This window comes from Mustela putorius, unplaced genomic scaffold, assembly GCF_011764305.1.
Source record: "Mustela putorius furo isolate JIRA1106 unplaced genomic scaffold, ASM1176430v1.1 tig00000145_pilon_pilon_pilon, whole genome shotgun sequence".
NCBI lineage: Eukaryota > Metazoa > Chordata > Mammalia > Carnivora > Mustelidae > Mustela > Mustela putorius.
The window spans coordinates 25,948,190-25,965,556 of NW_025421294.1; the positions used below are offsets into that span (position 1 = coordinate 25,948,190).

The 17,367-nt window shown below is 59.4% G+C and overlaps 1 protein-coding gene across 2 annotated transcripts; it reads left to right on the forward strand.

The window, feature by feature from the left end:
- Nucleotides 1–1,870: 1,870 nt before the first annotated feature.
- Nucleotides 1,871–13,891, forward strand: PITX1 (paired like homeodomain 1). Of its 2 annotated transcripts, XM_045075483.1 has the most exons (4): nt 1,871–2,077; nt 7,594–7,830; nt 10,112–10,344; nt 12,354–13,891. In XM_045075483.1, exons 2-4 carry the CDS (start codon nt 7,662–7,664, stop codon nt 12,894–12,896), a joined length of 945 nt encoding a protein of 314 aa, XP_044931418.1. In that variant the 5' UTR covers nt 1,871–2,077; nt 7,594–7,661; the 3' UTR covers nt 12,897–13,891. The 2 variants fall into 2 exon arrangements, with proteins under 2 accessions (XP_044931418.1, XP_044931419.1); XM_045075484.1 differs by lacking the exons at nt 1,871–2,077; nt 7,594–7,830 and adding an exon at nt 7,890–9,941.
- The last annotated feature ends 3,476 nt before the right edge of the window (nt 13,892–17,367 follow it).

Consider the following 17,367-nt stretch of genomic DNA (forward strand, 5'->3'; position numbering starts at 1 on the left):
TTCCTACCCCAGCCCTTGGGTCTCAGAGGCAGCTTTCTGGCACCACAGGCTCTCCCTGTAAACAAGGGCACACAGATATCAATACATACACGGTTGCTGGGAACAAAACCCGGAAAATTGCTGGTGTGCAGGGGTAGGGAGGTCTGATTTCCCAGTGCAGATGCCAGAATGAAAGCCACTCCAGCTAGACGCGGATGTCACACCCTCTGTGCAGAGTAAGGGCCCAGCAGTTGCACTTATGCCCAAAGACACTAGGCCACCTTGGGTCTCTGGGAAGGCTGCCCCAAGGTCGGAAGTGTCTCAGCTTAGCAGCCTGCAGGGCCAGATCCACCAGCAGACCAGTTTCACACATAAAACAGCCAATATCACGGCAGCGGAGAAGCAGAAGCTAGAATTCCTGAAATGCAGTGTCCAAGCTAAGCTGCAAGACTACAGGGCCACCTCCAGGTCCAGGTCTGAAATCCTGTGGGCTAGGGGACTTGGCTCTTAACCGTTATGATCCTCTGTGCACCAGAGCCACAGCAGCCACCGGAAAAGCATTCCTGCTGTTGACAATGGAGGGGAGGCTAGGAGTCCTGAAACAGTAAGACAGGGGGCAGGGGCCATTTCTCAGGGCCCAGAACGTGTGGAATCTGCGAACTTGGGTAGGCTTTGCGAGTTTGCAAGGAGTTCCTGTCTCTGCGATCCCGCGCCAGGTGGCCCTGGAGACCCGGGCAAGCAGAGTGTCAGAGCGTCAGAGCGGGCGCGGGCCGTGGCCTCTCCCGCGGCAGCTGTCGGCTCAAACCAGGCAGGGAGGCGCCGCTGGTGACTGCACCTCATGAAACATTGATGCCCGGCTTTCACAGTGCCATCTTCCAGCACCTTGAGCCAAAGCGGCAGCCCCAGAGACCCATGGCCATCGGAGGGCATCTCAGCGGCTCCTGCCCCCCAGGGTGGTCCCCCGACATTCTGGTTTGCGGGACCCTGTCGCATCGCAGGGCCCCAGCAGCAGTAGGCTCAGACTGGGGGCTTGGGGAAAGCAGGAGCCTGGGTCAGCCAAATGTTTTCCCCCACGAGGCTTCCAGAGGGGTTATCTGGCTGTGGGCAACACCGGGTGGAACCCAGATCCCATGAGTCCTGCCCATCTCCCAGAAAGAGGCCAACGGGGCCACATGGATAGAGTCCTCCCTTATACGGGGGATGGAGGGTGTGCGAGGGACGGAGCAAGTGGCCACAGATGCATCTGCGCTCCGGCTCCGTAGCCTTGATCTCTCTGCTCATCAGCCCAGCCCCGGAGGAGAATTAGGGAGGGGGGTTCTCCTCCAAGCAGGGCAGGGGTCGGGCGTTCGCCCCTCCCCAGTAACAACACCCCCCCCTCCAACACCCACAGAGAAATTCTGGGGTCGGACCTCAAACCTCCTTGGCCGCCAAAACCTGCGCCGTGGACACTCCCTGCCAAAATGCAAGACCAGCTTCCTCTCGCAGGCTGAGCGGAAAGGGGAAAGGTAGAATCTTAGAACCCCGGCGTGACCCGCGCCAGGCAGGACCAGGGGAAACTCCAAACAGAACCCGTCAAACCGAGGTCTTCCTGGGCCCCTGGTGTGCCAGGTGGGGAACGGAGCCGAGTGAGGAAAAGTGCGCAGAGGCCAGGCCGGGACCCAGGCGGCTTCGTCCTTATGTGGCCCGGGTCCCCCTTCCGCCCGCGTTCCCCGGCCTCAGACCCCGCCGGCGACCCGCGCCGACCTCTGACTGCGCCCCGAGGGAGGCCCGGACCCCTAGCCCGCAGGACGGCGCGCCGCCCCTCCCCGCTGGTCCAGGCGAGCGCCTCGCTTCCCCTCCCCCCTTCCCGCCTCCCCGGCCCGTGTCCCCGCCTTCCCCGCGGGCGACGGGCGGCGGCGGCGGCGGGAGGAGCGGGCCGAGCCGAAGCTGCCTGGACCTTGCGCGGAGCGATGTAGCGAACCAGCGGGCACCCGAGCTGCGCGCACTGCTGGAGACGCAGCTGGATCTGGGGCCCCAGCCGAAGTCGAAACCTCAGGCAGAGTCCGTGGCTAGCGAGCCCGGAGCCGAAGAGCCGCACACGCAGCGCAACCCGCGTGGGGTAAGAGTTGTTGGGCTGGGGGCGCTGGGTCGCCGCGGTGTTGGGGCGCAGGGAGGCGGTGGCAGATTCCGCACTGTTTGCTCCAGGCGTTTGTGGGGTCCAGTGGGTGGCGCGGGACTGAGCGCACCGCCCGGGAGTCCGGGCGCCATCGAGGCAGCGCAAGGACTCGCTCCTGAGCCCAGCGCTGAGCGCTGCCTCACCTACTTGGAGGTCCCACCCATGCTTTGGCTCTAGGCACCCCAAGAGGGCAGCAGCCCCGGGGGCGCGGGCCCCAGCCCTGCTAAGGGCACAGCCCAGGACGCCCTTCGCAGCCCCTCGCGGGGGCGCAGGCCTCCGGGGACCTCTAGGAAAAAGGGCAGGCGAGAGGGCCGCCCGCCGCTTCCCGTTGCGCCGCGGAATGGGGGCCCCAGCACGAGCAAAAGCGCTGGCCCCTCTGCACGCCTGGGGACTTGAGCCGCAGCTTCGCGTCAAGAGGGTATTTTTTCTAAACGACACCGCTTCGTTCGTTGGTTCGTTGGTTCCTTCGGGCGGCTATGCCGCAGAAAAGCAACAGACACCGGCCAGAGCCCCGGCTCTCTTCACCAAGGACCCCGACGTCCCGCCGCCGTGCTCCGAGGCGCCCCCAGCCCACGGAGGCCTGCTCTCGCCCGCAAGAGTCGGGCTTTTTCTTACCCAGACAGAAACCCCAAATGCTCTTCGCAAAATCCAATAAAGACACTCCCGCGGCTTCTCCGGGGTTTGGTTGTTCACGCAGGGTTCCCCGGCACACAGCCGCTTCTCTAGAACCGGGTCTTGGAAATCTGAAATTGACCAGCCGGCTCTGAGCCGTTTCGGCCGCGGTCAAGCGAGGGCCCCGAGGCCGGCATCGCAGAAATGGGAACCCCAGGCTGGAATCCGGTTCCAAGGTTTTCCGATTCAGGAATCCCCTGAATCTAAAAATATTTGAGCCCACTTTTCTGAGAAACTAAGGCTTGGGTATTCTGTTGGCAACCCAGGGGACTCTGACAGCCACCGGTCCCAGAGGAAGGCAGTCCCAGGTTGCTGCCCCTTTGGCCAAAGACACAGGTCTAGGGTAATGGTTAAAGCTACAGACTGCAGAGGCAGCAGGGGAGGGGGGACTCGCTGACTCCCTCCACTTTCCTCATACTGCTTGGAACTCTTCATCTCTGCTCGGAAAAGGAAAAGAGGCAGACAGGGGCATGGAGACCAGCCTGCCAGGACTCTGGGGTGCAGGGGAAGCATTGTTGCTTCTCCAGCCATACTCAGAGTGCCCTTCTCTCAGGAAAGCAGGTCTTGGGAAGAGGAGGCTGGGGTAATGGCTTTAGCTGACCCTCTGCTCCCAAGTTGCGTGACCAGCCTCGGCCATTCGCCCACCCTTCTCCGCCTCTTGGCTCAGCCATTCTCAGGAACCAGAGAACTACCCGTGAGTGGACTCCGTGAGCCATGAGGCCAGCCCTGCCAGCTGGTGCCAGAATTCCGAGTTCCCTGCTCCCATAAGCACCCCACTCAGCCATCCTGCCTGAGTACATCCCAGGTTTCTGCACCAGGACAGGCTCGGGAAGCCCAGGTTATCAGGAAGGCTCAAGCTGGGATCCTTGGAAACCTAGAGAATCCAGTGAGATGGTTCCCTGCCCCACCTGAGCACCCCTTTCCCCCTTCACCCAGTAATTGCTTGTATTCAAAGAAACAAGAGCTTTTATTGGAGAGGGGGTAGAGCAGACAGAAGGAGGTAGGTGGTCCCAGATGCACTCCCAAAACTGGGTTTTCTAGTTTGAACTTCTCCACAGCCTAAGAGGCTTAGGGTTGGAATGTCCCAGAGAGTCATGGATGGCCTCGAGGGCAAGCCACGGCACATTCCTTCCTTTTTCCTAAAATCCCTCGATTCTAATGCAAAGATTAGGACAGGGTACCCCCCATAAGCTAGCGAAAGGATGCCCTCCATGAGGGCCCTCCAAACACTCTTCCCAAATAAGATTACTGAACCATTCTTGGGCACAGAATCTGTTTTGAGCAAGCCGGACCTCAGGAAAGGTCCCTGTGGGGACTACTTCAAACCCCACAACAGCCTAGGCTTCTCCACTCAACCCAGCCAGGACTCCAAGCCTCCAAATTTCCTGAAAGTCACAGATTCATCGCTAGCTCTGTGTGGCCTGAAGGGATGGGAACTAGGGCACATGGTTCCAGCTCCAGGAAGCCCTCTTCCCTCCTCTCCTCACGTCCCCATCACCAAGCAAGCTGGAAGCTGAAGCAACAGGTAGGAATTGCTGAGTCCCGAGTCAGACATGGAAACTGGGGCACAATGCAGGCCAAGCCTTGCCCAAGGTCAGATGGCAAAGCGGGGAGAACACTGAACCCCTGCTTTTACTCCTGAAAGAGAGCTGCGTCCTGTCCTGTGTGTGTGATGCATGTCTGTGAGTGTGCTCAAAGCCCCTTCCCTGCCTGGGATAGTGCCCAGCTGGCAGAGGGTGAGGCTGAGAAAAAGAGAAACTGTCCGTGTCCATTCTCCAGCCAACACCCTGGCTGGCCAGGGTGTCCTCCCTGTCAGTCCCTTCCTCGCCCTGTACTCATTCAGCATTGGGGGGAGTGCTGTGCAGTGAAGTGACCACCCCCCCCCAGCCCCTCTCTAGGCCTCTGGGCCCCTGGGGATATGGAGCTTCACCCTGAAATTGACTGAGGGCCTTTTGGTGGTCCACACAGCAGGCATCAAGATTTCCAAAAAGAGGGACTACTGTGACTGCCTAGATCACTGCCAGAGGCTTGGGTCCACTGCAGCACACAGCAGGTGCTCGATAAATGCATTAAATGCATCAACAGTGAAGGAGGTGAGCCCCTCAGACGGACCTGCTAGAGCTTCAGAGTCACAGAACACGCTCCATTCATCTGTGGAAGATGGTCTCTTTACACCCCATGGACAGTGGAAGGCTAGAGCTTTCAGCCTCTGGACACCCAGAGGTGCCCCATTCATTCCCCGTCACCACCCAAGCGGCCACTGTGCTCCCCACCTTGGCCTGACACCTGGCAGCCTTAGAACATAGCTCCTGTCCCCGACCAGCCTGATTTTGCATTGAGCAGAGTTCTGGAACCCAGAGGTCTGGCTGTGGGCATGCCTAGGTGACTATATGCAGCCCCATGGGTGGATTTATTGAGTATGTATGCATCTGTGTGTGCCGCACACCTACATTGTACGTGCTACATATGTGTGTGTGTGCGCGCGCTCCTGAGTCCTGCCTGTGCCCAGGCAGGCTAGGTCACACGCTGTGCTTGAAAAGAGTTACCTGCTGCTGCAACCGCAACTGCGAAATGTGGTAAAAGATGGGGCTGAGGGCAAATGCAGGACAACCATACTTCCCAGGCCCCCTTTCTGCCATCCTCCCCCCCCTACACACACACACACACACACACACACACACACACACACACACACGACTTAGAGAAATTCCCCTCTGGGAGGAAAGGGCAGGAGTTGCAGAATCTCCCCAAAACCAAACCCCCTGAGGAACATGGTCCCTCTGTGGCCTCAGACCCAAACCCTGCCCCTGCGGCCACAGGCACCACTGAGAAAGTGCTCCAGACCCCAAGGAGCCATGCTTTCTCCCAGGGCCCCCGGGCTGGGGGCCTTGGGCTAAGCTTCAGTGAGTGAGAAGCAGGCCTGTTTCTACCCTTCAGCCATGGACCCCTGCAATCCTCGCCAAACAGCTCAGCCTGAGGCTGTGGGTCTCCCTCTGGTGAGAAGCCAGGGTGAGGGCAAGAAGGCAGTGCCTGCAGAACATCGCAGATCTCTCAGCCTGCTCAGTCAGTCCCAAGCAGAGACCTTCCTGGAGGAAGAGATGCGGATGCACCACGCCTTGGGGTGAGGCGCAGGGCCTGGAGAGTAGGGCAGTGCTTCTCCATCGGGGTGCTGTCCTGCCCAGCGCTGCTCCTATATGGGGAAGTTGGTCAGCAGGTGAGGGGCAGAGGGCAGTCTGGGGTCTAGCTGTGGTCAGAGGAACAGGTCAGGGTCGCACTCTCCCACCCTAGCTGCCCTCTGTTTGCTCAAGACTCTGAGGTCTCAGGGCCGGCTAACAATTGTTCGGCAAAATCCTTCAACAAACTTCATTGAAGTAGAACTCCAGAAGGGCATCATTATTGGGGTGGGGAGAGAACGTCTGTGCCTGCACCCATGGAGGCCCCATTGAGCTGAGCTCAGCCACCACTGTACCAGAGAGAACCTCAAAGGGGGTAGCCTTCCTGGTCTGGAGACCCAGGGCTCGCAAAAGACAGGCACCTGGCCTCGCCTGCAGGCCAGGTGCCTGCCTCTCTGGGAAGCCACGCAGAGGCCCCAGATCGGGGCAAACCTGCCCTGAAGGGGGCAGAAGCCAATCCCCTAGCTGCCAAGGCCCGGGCCTGGCTGATTTGGCCGGACTGGCGCAAAACAAGGGGAGCGAGCCCTACAGAAGAGGCTAAGGGGCCTGGTGGGGCTCTTGGGGTCTCCCGCTGCACTCGCCAGAGGCCTGGAGCCAACAGAAACGTTTCATCTGATTAGAAGCCATCAGTTCTATCCCAATCCCAGAAAATTGACTGCGGTGCAGAGGGGGAGGCCTGAGAAGCAGCCTTGGAGGACAGGGTCCAAGCTAATTAGGAGGCAGCATCCGGGGGCCCATTAGAACGCAGGCTGCTGTCACTCAGCCGGGCTCAAGTCCCGGGAGAAGAGGCCGAGAAAGGAGGGGCGGGCGGCCCTTCGACGAGGACGCCGCTGGGAGCTGCCGGAACGGGCCCCGGGCTCTGCCCCCGCCCTGGCGCTGGCTCGGAGGCGCCCGCTCCTTGCGATCCTGCTCAGGGAACATTCTCTCATCCTGGGCTGTTCTCGCCGGGGGCTGGGGACTTCGAAGCGGCCCAGACAGGAGTTGATTCTGAGCAAAACAAGTCATTTGGGGCTTGAGGTGGGCACGAGCCACGCGGGACTTGGAGGCCAGATGCGTTTCTTTTGTGCGGCCGAGGGAGAAGTCGGTGTGTCAACGGGGAAGGAGGGAGCGGCGCGGGGAGGCCGCGGGGGGGGGGGGGGGGGAGGGAGGGGGCGGGGAGGCGGCGGGAAGGTGGCTGCGGAGGGGAGGGCACGGGCAAGGGAGGGCGGGCGGCTCGGGGCTGGATTCCGCCCGCGCTCCCTCGCTCGCTGGCTCGCTCCCTCCCCAGCCCCCTCCCACCCAGGCCCACCCCACCCACCACCCCTGGCGCAGGGACTGCTGGAACCTGGCGGTGCGCGCTGTCGCTTTAAGACAGCCTCTGCCGGCGCCGTCCGGAGCCTTAGAAACCGGCCCCGGATCGGGAGCCAGAGCCGGGGCCGGGCGGGCGGCAGAGGCCCGAGCGGCGGGAGCGCAGCGCGGAGCGCGAAGCCGGGCATCCGGTCGCGAGAAACCGCTGCAGCTGCCGCCCGCCTGGCCCCGCAGCCCCGGGCGGTCCATGGGGCGGGCGCGGCGTCGTTGCGGGCGCGGGCAGCCCTGGGGGGCAGCCAGTTAGGCGCTGTGCTCTTGTCCCCGCAGGTCGCAGCCAGGGCGGCCGGGCGCGCCCAGCCCCGGCCCCTGGAGCGCCCGCCGCGGTACCCGCCTCCATGGACGCCTTCAAGGGGGGCATGAGCCTGGAGCGGCTGCCGGAGGGACTCCGGCCGCCGCCGCCGCCGCCGCACGACATGGGGCCTGCCTTCCACCTGGCCCGTGCCGCGGACCCCCGCGAGCCCCTGGAAAACTCCGCCAGCGAATCGTCCGACACGGAGCTGCCAGGTAAGCGCAGCTCCCCGCGAGGCGCGCACCGAGCCGAGCCGGGCGCACAGAGCGGGGAGCGGGAAGCAGGGCCTGGAGCCGGCGCCGCGCGGTCAGGCTCCCTCTACACCCAGGAGCGTCAGGACCTTTTCTTTTCCCGTTCTCGGCCTGAGGGTGAACGCGTAAATTTACGCGCTTTATTAAACGAAATTCAGTGCTCTACTTCCACCCGGTCCCCACGCGCCAGATGCACAAACCTACAACGGGAGGGTCGGACTGACAGCCCCTCTTGTTCAGAAGCAAAGAGAACAGGAAAAGAAAAATCCGTTTGCGTAACTGGGTGCCCAGGGGCCGATCAGACCGCCGGAGAGGAGTAGATCGAGAAGGGAATGGGGCAGCGGACGAGAGAGAAAGTGCCGGGAGAGACTGAGACGGGGGCACACACCCCGACAGGCAGTGGGCGACAGACTGAGGAGGGAGAAATCCGAGAGAAGGGGCGGCGGGAAAAGTCAGGAAAACAAACTGAGGGGAGCGGCGGTGGACAACCGCAAATAAAAAGAAGGCAGAGGACAGCAAGAGCGAACAGGCCAAGGGGTGCGCACCCGGCAGGACCCCCCATTGAGGGAGCCCGGTCCCACGTGCGCCGCGGGACCCCGGAGCTGCCAGGCGGCCCAGCCAGGGTCCTGACTCGGCTAGTGCACGTCTCCCTCCGCGCTGCCTTTTTGTCGGAGCTCAGGCTTTCCCCCCCAGGCCCGCTGCGAGCTGGACCCGCGGGTGGGTGGTGCGGGCTACGTAGCGCGGCTAATCGTCGCCGGGTGCCGGCCCCGGGGGTCCCCGTTTGGCTCCCGCAGACGGCGCCCGGGCAGAGCTCCCTGCTCCGTGGGCGCCTCTGCTGTGCTCATTTCTTAATCCACCGCTGAGTGTATCTCTACGCGTTTTTAATCTCTATTTGTTTCTGTTTTGCATCCCTAAGTGACTTTTTTCTGAGAAGTTCTGTTTGCTTGGCTAAGAAACAATCAACGCGGAACTGTACTTTTGTTTTCAAGAGTTTTTAGCGTGGCCTTTGGTTGGTTTTTATTTGTTAAAACCCAGAGGAATATACAGCGGTAGACTGCTTTGTAAAACCAAATCTACGTGGATATATTTAATTTTTTAACTGTAATTTTCGGTGTAGAAAGAATTACTACACTAGGCATATTTCTCTGGAATTTTAAAAATCTCTACATACAACATTATTCTTGGGGAGATGTTTTAAAAGTCAATCCAAAATGGCGCGTTTCTCCGGGATTTTTTTTTTTCTTCAAAATCTATTTGCAGCGGTGTTACTTTGATAACTTAAATTATGTAGCTCTATAGTGCTGTATTTCCCTGGGACTTAAAAATTATCTCTAGAAAGGGCATTATTAGGAAGGGGTTAAAAATCTATCTACAACAGTACTTTTTTTTTTTTTTTTAATCCCAGAGAAATAAATGCCTGTGTCTGCTTGGAGTTTTTACACCCACAGCACTGTATATAGTTAGGGGTGTGTTTGCACGGAGATTTCAGGCATCTTAATTTGCATTTGCTGTGTTCCTACCTATTTTTAAGATTTTGTGAGCCTTTCTATGGTTTTAGGATAGAATTGAGTTTATCTGGGCTTCTATGTTTTGTTTTTAAATTTTGTCTTTTTATTTCTATGTGTCTGTGACTGAACGTGTTTTGCGTAGCTGGAAAGAGTGAGAGGCTAGAGCCCCAGGTCACCTAGACAGTCTGTTGGTCTGGGCTGCCGCCTGAGGGATTTTTTCTGGGTCTGTGGACTTGAGGCCTGGAGCAAAGGCCGGGAACACAGCTGTGTTGTGCCTGCCCATGTGGCTCCCACACAGCCCTGGGGAGAAGAAGGTGGAGGGGCCACGGCCTCGCTCCAGCCCCACCGACCCACTAGCTTCAGGCTGAAATATTTGGTCCTGGCTCAGAAAAGCAGAACCCCTCCTGATTGACACCCCAAAGAGCCCTCAAAATTTCATATACATGCGGGTGACAAAGCCAGTCGAGCTCAAGCCCCAGCGGAGCGGCAAGAGCAGGCTCTGCCCAGCCAGGAACCTCAGCCTGTGCCTCCGGTTCCTGGGCTCTTCGGGAGTGCGTCAGACCAAAGGTGACTACTGACGATCTGGCCCCCAGCAGGCTCTTTCAGTGGGGACAATTCTAGGGCTCCTGGCGGGAGGAAGGGCATGCCAGCGCTGGTGGCAGGCGCTTCGGTGGAGCCGGGATGGGTGCAAAAGGGCAGAAGCCCAAGGTGACTGGGGCCTGTCCTGTCCGATTCAGAGAAGGAGCGCAGCGGGGAAGTCAAAGGGCCGGAGGACAGCGGCGCAGGAGGCACGGGCTGCGGCGGCGCGGAGGACCCGGCCAAGAAGAAGAAGCAGCGGCGGCAACGCACGCACTTCACAAGCCAGCAGTTGCAAGAGCTGGAGGCCACGTTCCAGAGGAACCGCTACCCCGACATGAGCATGCGGGAGGAGATCGCGGTGTGGACCAACCTCACCGAGCCGCGCGTGCGGGTGAGCTCAGCGTGTGTGCCTAAGGCGACCGGAGCGGAGGGCTGCTGGCCACCTCTGCCGCCGTCCTCGGAAAGCTTTAGACCCTGCTCAGATTTTGTCTCTGTCCCACCACTCAGACCTGCTCTTTCCCTCCGTGGGAGAAGATTCCACTGTAGGCCCCTGTCTCCCGGGCTGCTGCTAAGCCCTTTAGTGGTTAGAGCCCTTACCGCCTGGCAGCCTACCTGACCCTGGGGCTCTGCTGCGGCTTCACCCTAAGATCTGTGGCCCCAGGGGGGGATTTCCCCTGTGCTGCAGTGGGCCCTGGGCCCACTCGGATATGACCGCCCTAGACTGCACAGAGGATTCCCACTGATGGGCACCTCGGAGCTGCTGGCACCTTCTCCAGAAAACGAAAGGGAAAGGCACGTCTTGCCTAGCCACCTGGCAGAGGCCTGAACAGTACCTAGGCTTGGAGGCTCAGAAACTCCCAGGGCAGTGATCCCAACCACACAGGCTGCTTCTCCAGAACCTCAGCATAGTCCCCGCCTGACTCCTCTCCAGCCAGTCAGCCAGTAGGGAGCTGGACCCTTTCCCTGTTGCCCTTTCCTTTAGGGGCTGGGTTCAGGTGAAAGAGGAGCAGCTCTGGTGGAAGAGTGACCCTCAGGCCGAGTCCCTTTGGAGATGTAAGATCTCTGACCCGTGACCAGACTGCACCCTCCCTCTCCTCGCCTTTTCCTTCCCAGTGAAATCAAGAGGGAGCGAAGAGGTTATGTTGCCAGAGCAGCAAGAGAATCATTTCTTTTCTGAGTACGCAAATATTTAATCAGATACTGGGAGGACGTCCCAAGCGAGCTCAAAGTGCTACCTGGCCTACTGACTCCCTGCTATAACGCAAGCTCTCGCCCCTCCCATCAGGCTGGCCAGCCCAGTGGGACACGAGTGAAGACAGCACTCAGTAATCCTGAACTCACTAATCCTGCCCAGGTTTATGGTGATTCGGGTGGTGTGGGGTGGAATCAGGCAATGTCAGTGCCCAGGACTAGAAAAGGCTGAGATGCAGGGGTCCGGCAGGCTCGCTCAGGAAACTCAGCCCAGGGCTGGAAGAGGGCTTCGGAGGATAGAAGGCATGCATAGGAGTATAGAAGAGGACGGGCAAGGACCAGGAGTTGGTAAAGAACAAGTTCTTATTAAATTTTGTGGGAGAAAGTGGAGGGGAGATTAGAGAGAAACTAGTTAAGAAGTGAAAGGAAATTAAATATTTGCAGAGAAACATATTTGGCATATATTTAGGTGGCAGGGAAGAAATTAACTATTTAAGGGAGGGCAAAAGGATCAGATGGTTGAGAAAAATAAAGAATCAACTATTTAAGAGAAACAATATTTCCAAATATCAGATATTTGGAAAGATGGGGAAAACTATTTGGGGAAGAATCAAAAGGATCAAAAATGAAGGATAAAGGAGAAAGTGGACTGAGGGGAAAGAAAGCAGTTCAGAGAGCAGGGTGGACCAAAAGAAAATAAACATTTAGCGCAGAAATGAGAATATCAAATGTTCCCAATAAATATGGATACAAACTATTTGAGGAATGAAAAAAGAATAAAGGGAGTCGGAAGACCCTGCATTTCAGGGAAGAAAAATACCTTTTACATTAGAGGGCAAAGAAAAAGAACGGAATATTTAGGAGATAGACTGGGGCCCCTTCTGGGGAGAAGGCTGGAGATGGACTGGTTGAGAGAGGAAAAAGCAAACGAATATTTGCTAAAACAAAAGAGGATCAATCCGTACTAGGAGAAGTCATCAGATTTAACTTAGGGGAGTGGATATAGATCAGAAATGGGGAAAAGACGAAATGTTTTCTGGGGACAGGAAAGGAACCATTAAGGAGCACGGCCCGAAGGGGCGGAAATAACGAAGAAAAGAGAAGCTATTCGGAGAGGAGGAGGCAGCGGAGGGATGAGGTGGAGGGGTGGAGGTGGAGGGGCCTTCCCGCCCTCGCCAGCCCTGACCGTTCTCCTGCCCCCTCCCCCAGGTCTGGTTCAAGAACCGGCGAGCCAAGTGGCGGAAGCGCGAGCGTAACCAGCAGCTGGACCTGTGCAAGGGCGGCTACGTGCCGCAGTTCAGCGGCCTGGTGCAGCCCTACGAGGACGTGTACGCCGCTGGCTATTCCTACAACAACTGGGCCGCCAAGAGCCTGGCGCCAGCGCCGCTCTCCACCAAGAGCTTCACCTTCTTCAACTCCATGAGCCCGCTGTCGTCGCAGTCCATGTTCTCGGCACCCAGCTCCATCTCCTCCATGACCATGCCGTCGAGCATGGGCCCCGGCGCCGTGCCCGGCATGCCCAACTCGGGCCTCAACAACATCAACAACCTCACCGGCTCTTCGCTTAACTCCGCCATGTCGCCGGGCGCCTGCCCGTACGGCACGCCCGCCTCGCCCTACAGCGTCTACCGGGACACGTGCAACTCGAGCCTGGCCAGCCTGCGGCTCAAGTCCAAGCAGCACTCGTCGTTCGGCTACGGCGGCCTGCAGGGCCCGGCCTCGGGCCTCAACGCGTGCCAGTACAACAGCTGACCGCCCCGCCAGGCCCCGCGGGCCCGCGGCAGGCGCGGCGCCGGGCCGGGGGCGGCGCGGAGGACCTCGCCACGCCGCGCCCCCTGCGCCCGCGCAGCCCTCTCCTCCCCACCTCCCCACCTCCGGGCTGGTTGTGTGTTTGCTTTTCTGGACCCCACTGTGCCCTCCCAAAAGAGACGAAACAAAACAAAAACACGTCGGAGAAAAGTGCTGCGAAAAAAACGGATGAGTTGCAATTTCCCTCGGGGTGGCGCGGGTGGTGTGTGTTCGCTCCCTCGGGCCGGGCAGACCGTTGCGCGGAGGGGACGCGGGGCGGGAGGCCGGCGTTCCGGAGAGGGCGCCCTGGGAGCCCGCGTTCCCGCCGCGCCTGCGAACTGGACGCGCGGAGCCCGCGTAGGCCGGCCTGGGCCCCGTAGGGACCAAGGCGCCCCCTCCAAGCTGGGCCCGGCCGAGCGTACCTTAGCTCGATTCGGATCCGAGTTGGAGCGGGCGTTGGGTCGGGGATGACGGTGCCCAGCCTGGGTTCGGAGACTCGCTGTGGAGCTGCACGCAGCACCGGCGTGCCCCGCGTGCCCTCGCAGCCGCGAGCACCAGATTCCTATTTTAAGGCTACGGAGCCCCAGCTGGCGGTGCGGACGCGGCGGGAGAATGGGGCAGGCTCATCTCCTAGCACCCCCGGCGCACCCCCACCCCCACCCAGCTTCGCCACAGGCCCGGACCCTCCACTCCGCTCCCTGGCTAGGAAGTGGTCCCCTTGGCCCGGCGAAGAGCACCCCCTCCTCACCGCCTGCCGTGCAAGAGTCGAGCCGGGAGAGCTCGGGGCGCGGCCAGGACCCCCCCCCAGCGCGCCGCGCCCACTTTGCACACCCGCTCTCCGGCCCGCGCCCCTGTTTACAGCGTCCCTGTGTATGTCGGACTGACTGTATAGAATTATAAATCTGTCTATATCGACTTGTCCATGTACGTCTATTAAAACCATAGTACAAGCGTGCTAACCGCTGCCGGCCCGGACTGCTTCATTCCACTGAGAAGGGAGGCGGGTAGAAAGGGAACGGCGCCACCGTGGGCCCTGTGGGTAAGGAGAGAGGAGCCAAGTGGCCGCCTCCTAGTGGAGTGGGAGGTGCTCTCTTCCACCACGATTCCTGACCTGCTCTGCCCAACTCCATGAGGGCCCCATCCGGAGCTCCGAACTCCTTCTCCGCGCCCACCAGGTACTCCCCGGCTGGACCGCACAGCCTCCGCGCTGTGCTCTGTGCTCGGCCACCCTAGCCAGCACCCCACTTCCCCGGCTGCCCGACTCTGCAGGCTCTTTCCAAGCTGGGTCGGCGGGGACCCCCAAGCCCTGGGACTCTGTGTGGCCCTTGTCCACCCGGAGAGTCGGGGTGAAGGCCGCTGAAAGCTCCTTTAGTCCTGGAGTTGCCTTTTCTCCTGTGGCCCCCGTACTCCTATCTTGAAGCCCTGCCCTAGCTGTTCCAGGGAACTGAGGATGCGAGATCCGCCAGGGCCTCCCTCTGTTCCCCACCCCCCGCCCCCGCGGAAATCCCACGCAGGGGCAACTGGCAAGGCTGTGCTGGAGAAAGCGTCCATCGCAGGGAACTAACGTCTCACTTCCCTTCCACCCCAAGGTATGGGAAGGAGGCTGATGCCGCTTCCACCCTCCCCAGGCTTTGGAAACTACTGAACAAGACCAGCCTGTAAAGTGCCTGTAAAATTCTGCTTCCCTTAAGTCCCTTCACTTCCAATGGCAAAAGAGAATGTTTGCAGCTGGAGTGGGGGAGGGAGGAGGGGCTGGTATTCTGCTTTAGACTCACCTTGTGACTGGGATTGGCGCTGCCCTGGAGCTGGACCCCCGACAAGCCCCAGATGGGAAGGGGGCCCAGCCATAGGCCTAATCACCAGCTACTAGCTGGAGAGCCCTGTGCACACATTCTGAAACCAGGTCAGCACTGCCTCTGAGGGCAGGAGTGTTGTCCCTATTATACACGGGATGGAACCAAGACTTCACCATGCTCTGCAACTGGGCCAAGGTCACAGGGAGTCAACAATCTTTATATTCCAAAGCATCTTTCCACTGATCTTCCCACTTTTAGATGAGGAGTAAGGAAGGGTTCTTCCCGGAGGATGGCTCAGCCTGATGCTATAGGACTTAACAGTGTGGGGCTCTGAGGACAGGGCCAGATACACAGGCCAGAGGAGGGAGGTAGGAGGAGGGAAGGCTGGGGCAGGGGGCTGGAGCCAGACCACCCCGCCTCCCCCAACGGCTCCAGTCCAGAGCTCCGACCCCTTACTCTCTGGAAACATAAACACACAGCCACATCTGGACTCAAAGTTCCTCCCCCAGCCTCACACATCTGCCAAGGCCAGGGGGGCCCTGGTCTCAGTTGAGGGCAGAAGGCAGGAGAGACCTAGGAGATGGGACTGGAGGAAAAAGGCAGAGAAGCCTCTCCTGAAATTCAGGCCCAGCCTCAGGGGACACGGCCGACAAGGGGCTCTGGCAGAGGCTCCAGTGTGGCTTTGGGGTCCCAGACCAAGCAGCTGCAGATAGGAGTGACAGGGCAGAAGCAGTCCCAGAACAACCTCGTCACCCACCAAGGAGCATGGCCAACAAGGTCAGTGTCAGACCCTATGGTGGACTCCGCCCACCTCTTCTGACCCCGCGGTGGGTGTCTGCAGAGAGGAGTACCAGCCGGCCCTCCCCGCTGTACCACCACGGGGTCATCTCTGAAGGCAGGCTGAGGAATATGTGGGGCTCTGAAAGTCCAATCTTCTGGGGAAAGAAGTAAAAAGCCCTAGTTGTCTTCTGCCTCAAGAAGCCCCGGGGAAGGAGTGCCATTCATTCACGCCACATTTACTGTGTTCCTGCCCTTGGCACTTGGGATTGAGCGCTGGGAAACAGACAGTCCAGGCTCTCACGGACAAGTAAACAAACATGTGTATAATTACAAACTGGGCTGAGTGCTTTTGAAGAAAAAGAACAGGGTGCTGTGAGTCAGAAAAAAAATGAGAATTCTGCCTTGAATAGGGTGCTCAGTGGGCTGTTCCACAGACGTGGCTCTGTCTCTCATTTCTTCAGCCCGTTTGGGGCCCAGGGCCCAGGGCCGGGGCTAAGCGTACACTGCTGGGTCAGCCCCCTTACCTGCATGCCAGCCCTAGAAGGAAGCGTTCTCATTGTCCCCTTTCCCTCTTTCCCGGATGAGGTCCCTGAGCCTGACAGAGGTCAGGTCACTTGGCCAAGGTCCACAGCAGGAAGTGATGGAGTGGGCTCCAGCCCAGTCTGTGGCTGCCCTAGCTTCAGCACCAGGCTGTCGCATGTGCAGCAGCGGCACCGGGAGCTACATGGTGGGGAGGGGAAGGAGTCTGGCCTGGAAGGGGCTGTGATTTCTCCTGGCTACTGGGGACTAACCCCAGGAAAGAGGAAAGCAGATTTGGTCCCTGCTTGGTGCCAAAAGCCCCAAAGGGCTGCTGCAGGCTTAGTGCGGTTATGAATTAGAAACAGGTGGGCCAGAGGAGGGTGTCCAGCTCTGGTTTGCGGGCACTACGGGGAACCACCACCAGAGTCCCTGGTCACTGAGGGGAACCGAGGTACCTCCCCTAGCTTTAGGGACCCAGCCAGGCTGTGGGCTGTGGGCTGCCTCGGGGCCATGGCCTCCCCAAGGACAGCTGCCAGAGTCATCTAGAAGGTGAGGGGAAGTCACAGCTGGCAGATCTGCCTGGGAGGGGGCATTGGCCCAGGAGTCCAGGCCCTGGAGGTGGGCTGTGTGTCTTCCTTCAGCACCACGTGCCCGAGCCTGCTGCTCCCGACCAGCGGGGCCCCCATCAGGAGAGAACAAGTGTGGGGAACAGAGGAAGGATGATGCGTGCCCACCGACCTCCCCATCTTCTGGGCCAGTTACTCAGCTCTGGCATCCGAGTAAGCTTCGCTGTGGTCTTGGAGAGCAAGGGTTTGCGTCTGGCTCCACCTCTGAGTTGCTTTGGACAAGAGACGACGTCTCTGAGCCTGTTTCTTCTTCCATAAAAGGGAATAACAATCACTTTACACAGTTGCTTGAAGGATTAAAGGAGATAACATGTAAGACATTAGTTGTGGGGCTGGCGTAGAGTTATTACTGACGGTGGTGGCTGTGTTGCTGTTACTAAAGGGACATGTCCTGCTGCTCCCCTTGAGGGACTTGTTCCCTGCTTTCCACATTAATAGGACTTCTCTAAGTTGCTCAATGGGTCCTTTCTGAAAATATCATTTGGAGCCCAACTTGGGTTTTCCCTCTGGCTTCGCTGGGTGTCATGGATGTGAATTGTGACAGCCCCACCGACCGCCTTCACCACTGCATCCCACCTGGGGACCCATTCCGGACTTGGACCCACAGGAACCCAGCCCAGTGTCCTAGGTCCAGGGCCTGGGAGGCCCAGTGGAACCAGGCCCAGTCCCTGTTGTCCCCGGGCCTCAGGAGAGGCCCACAGGTAGTGAGTATTC

Excerpts from the sequence above, each read along its gene's own strand:
- PITX1 (XM_045075483.1), top strand. The coding sequence starts at position 7,662 with ATGGACGCCTTCAAGGGGGGCATGAGCCTGGAGCGGCTGCCGGAGGGA. Across the intron at positions 7,831-10,111 it reads GTCCGACACGGAGCTGCCAG|AGAAGGAGCGCAGCGGGGAA; the intron begins GTAAGCGCAGCT and ends TGTCCGATTCAG. Across the intron at positions 10,345-12,353 it reads TCACCGAGCCGCGCGTGCGG|GTCTGGTTCAAGAACCGGCG; the intron begins GTGAGCTCAGCG and ends CCCCTCCCCCAG.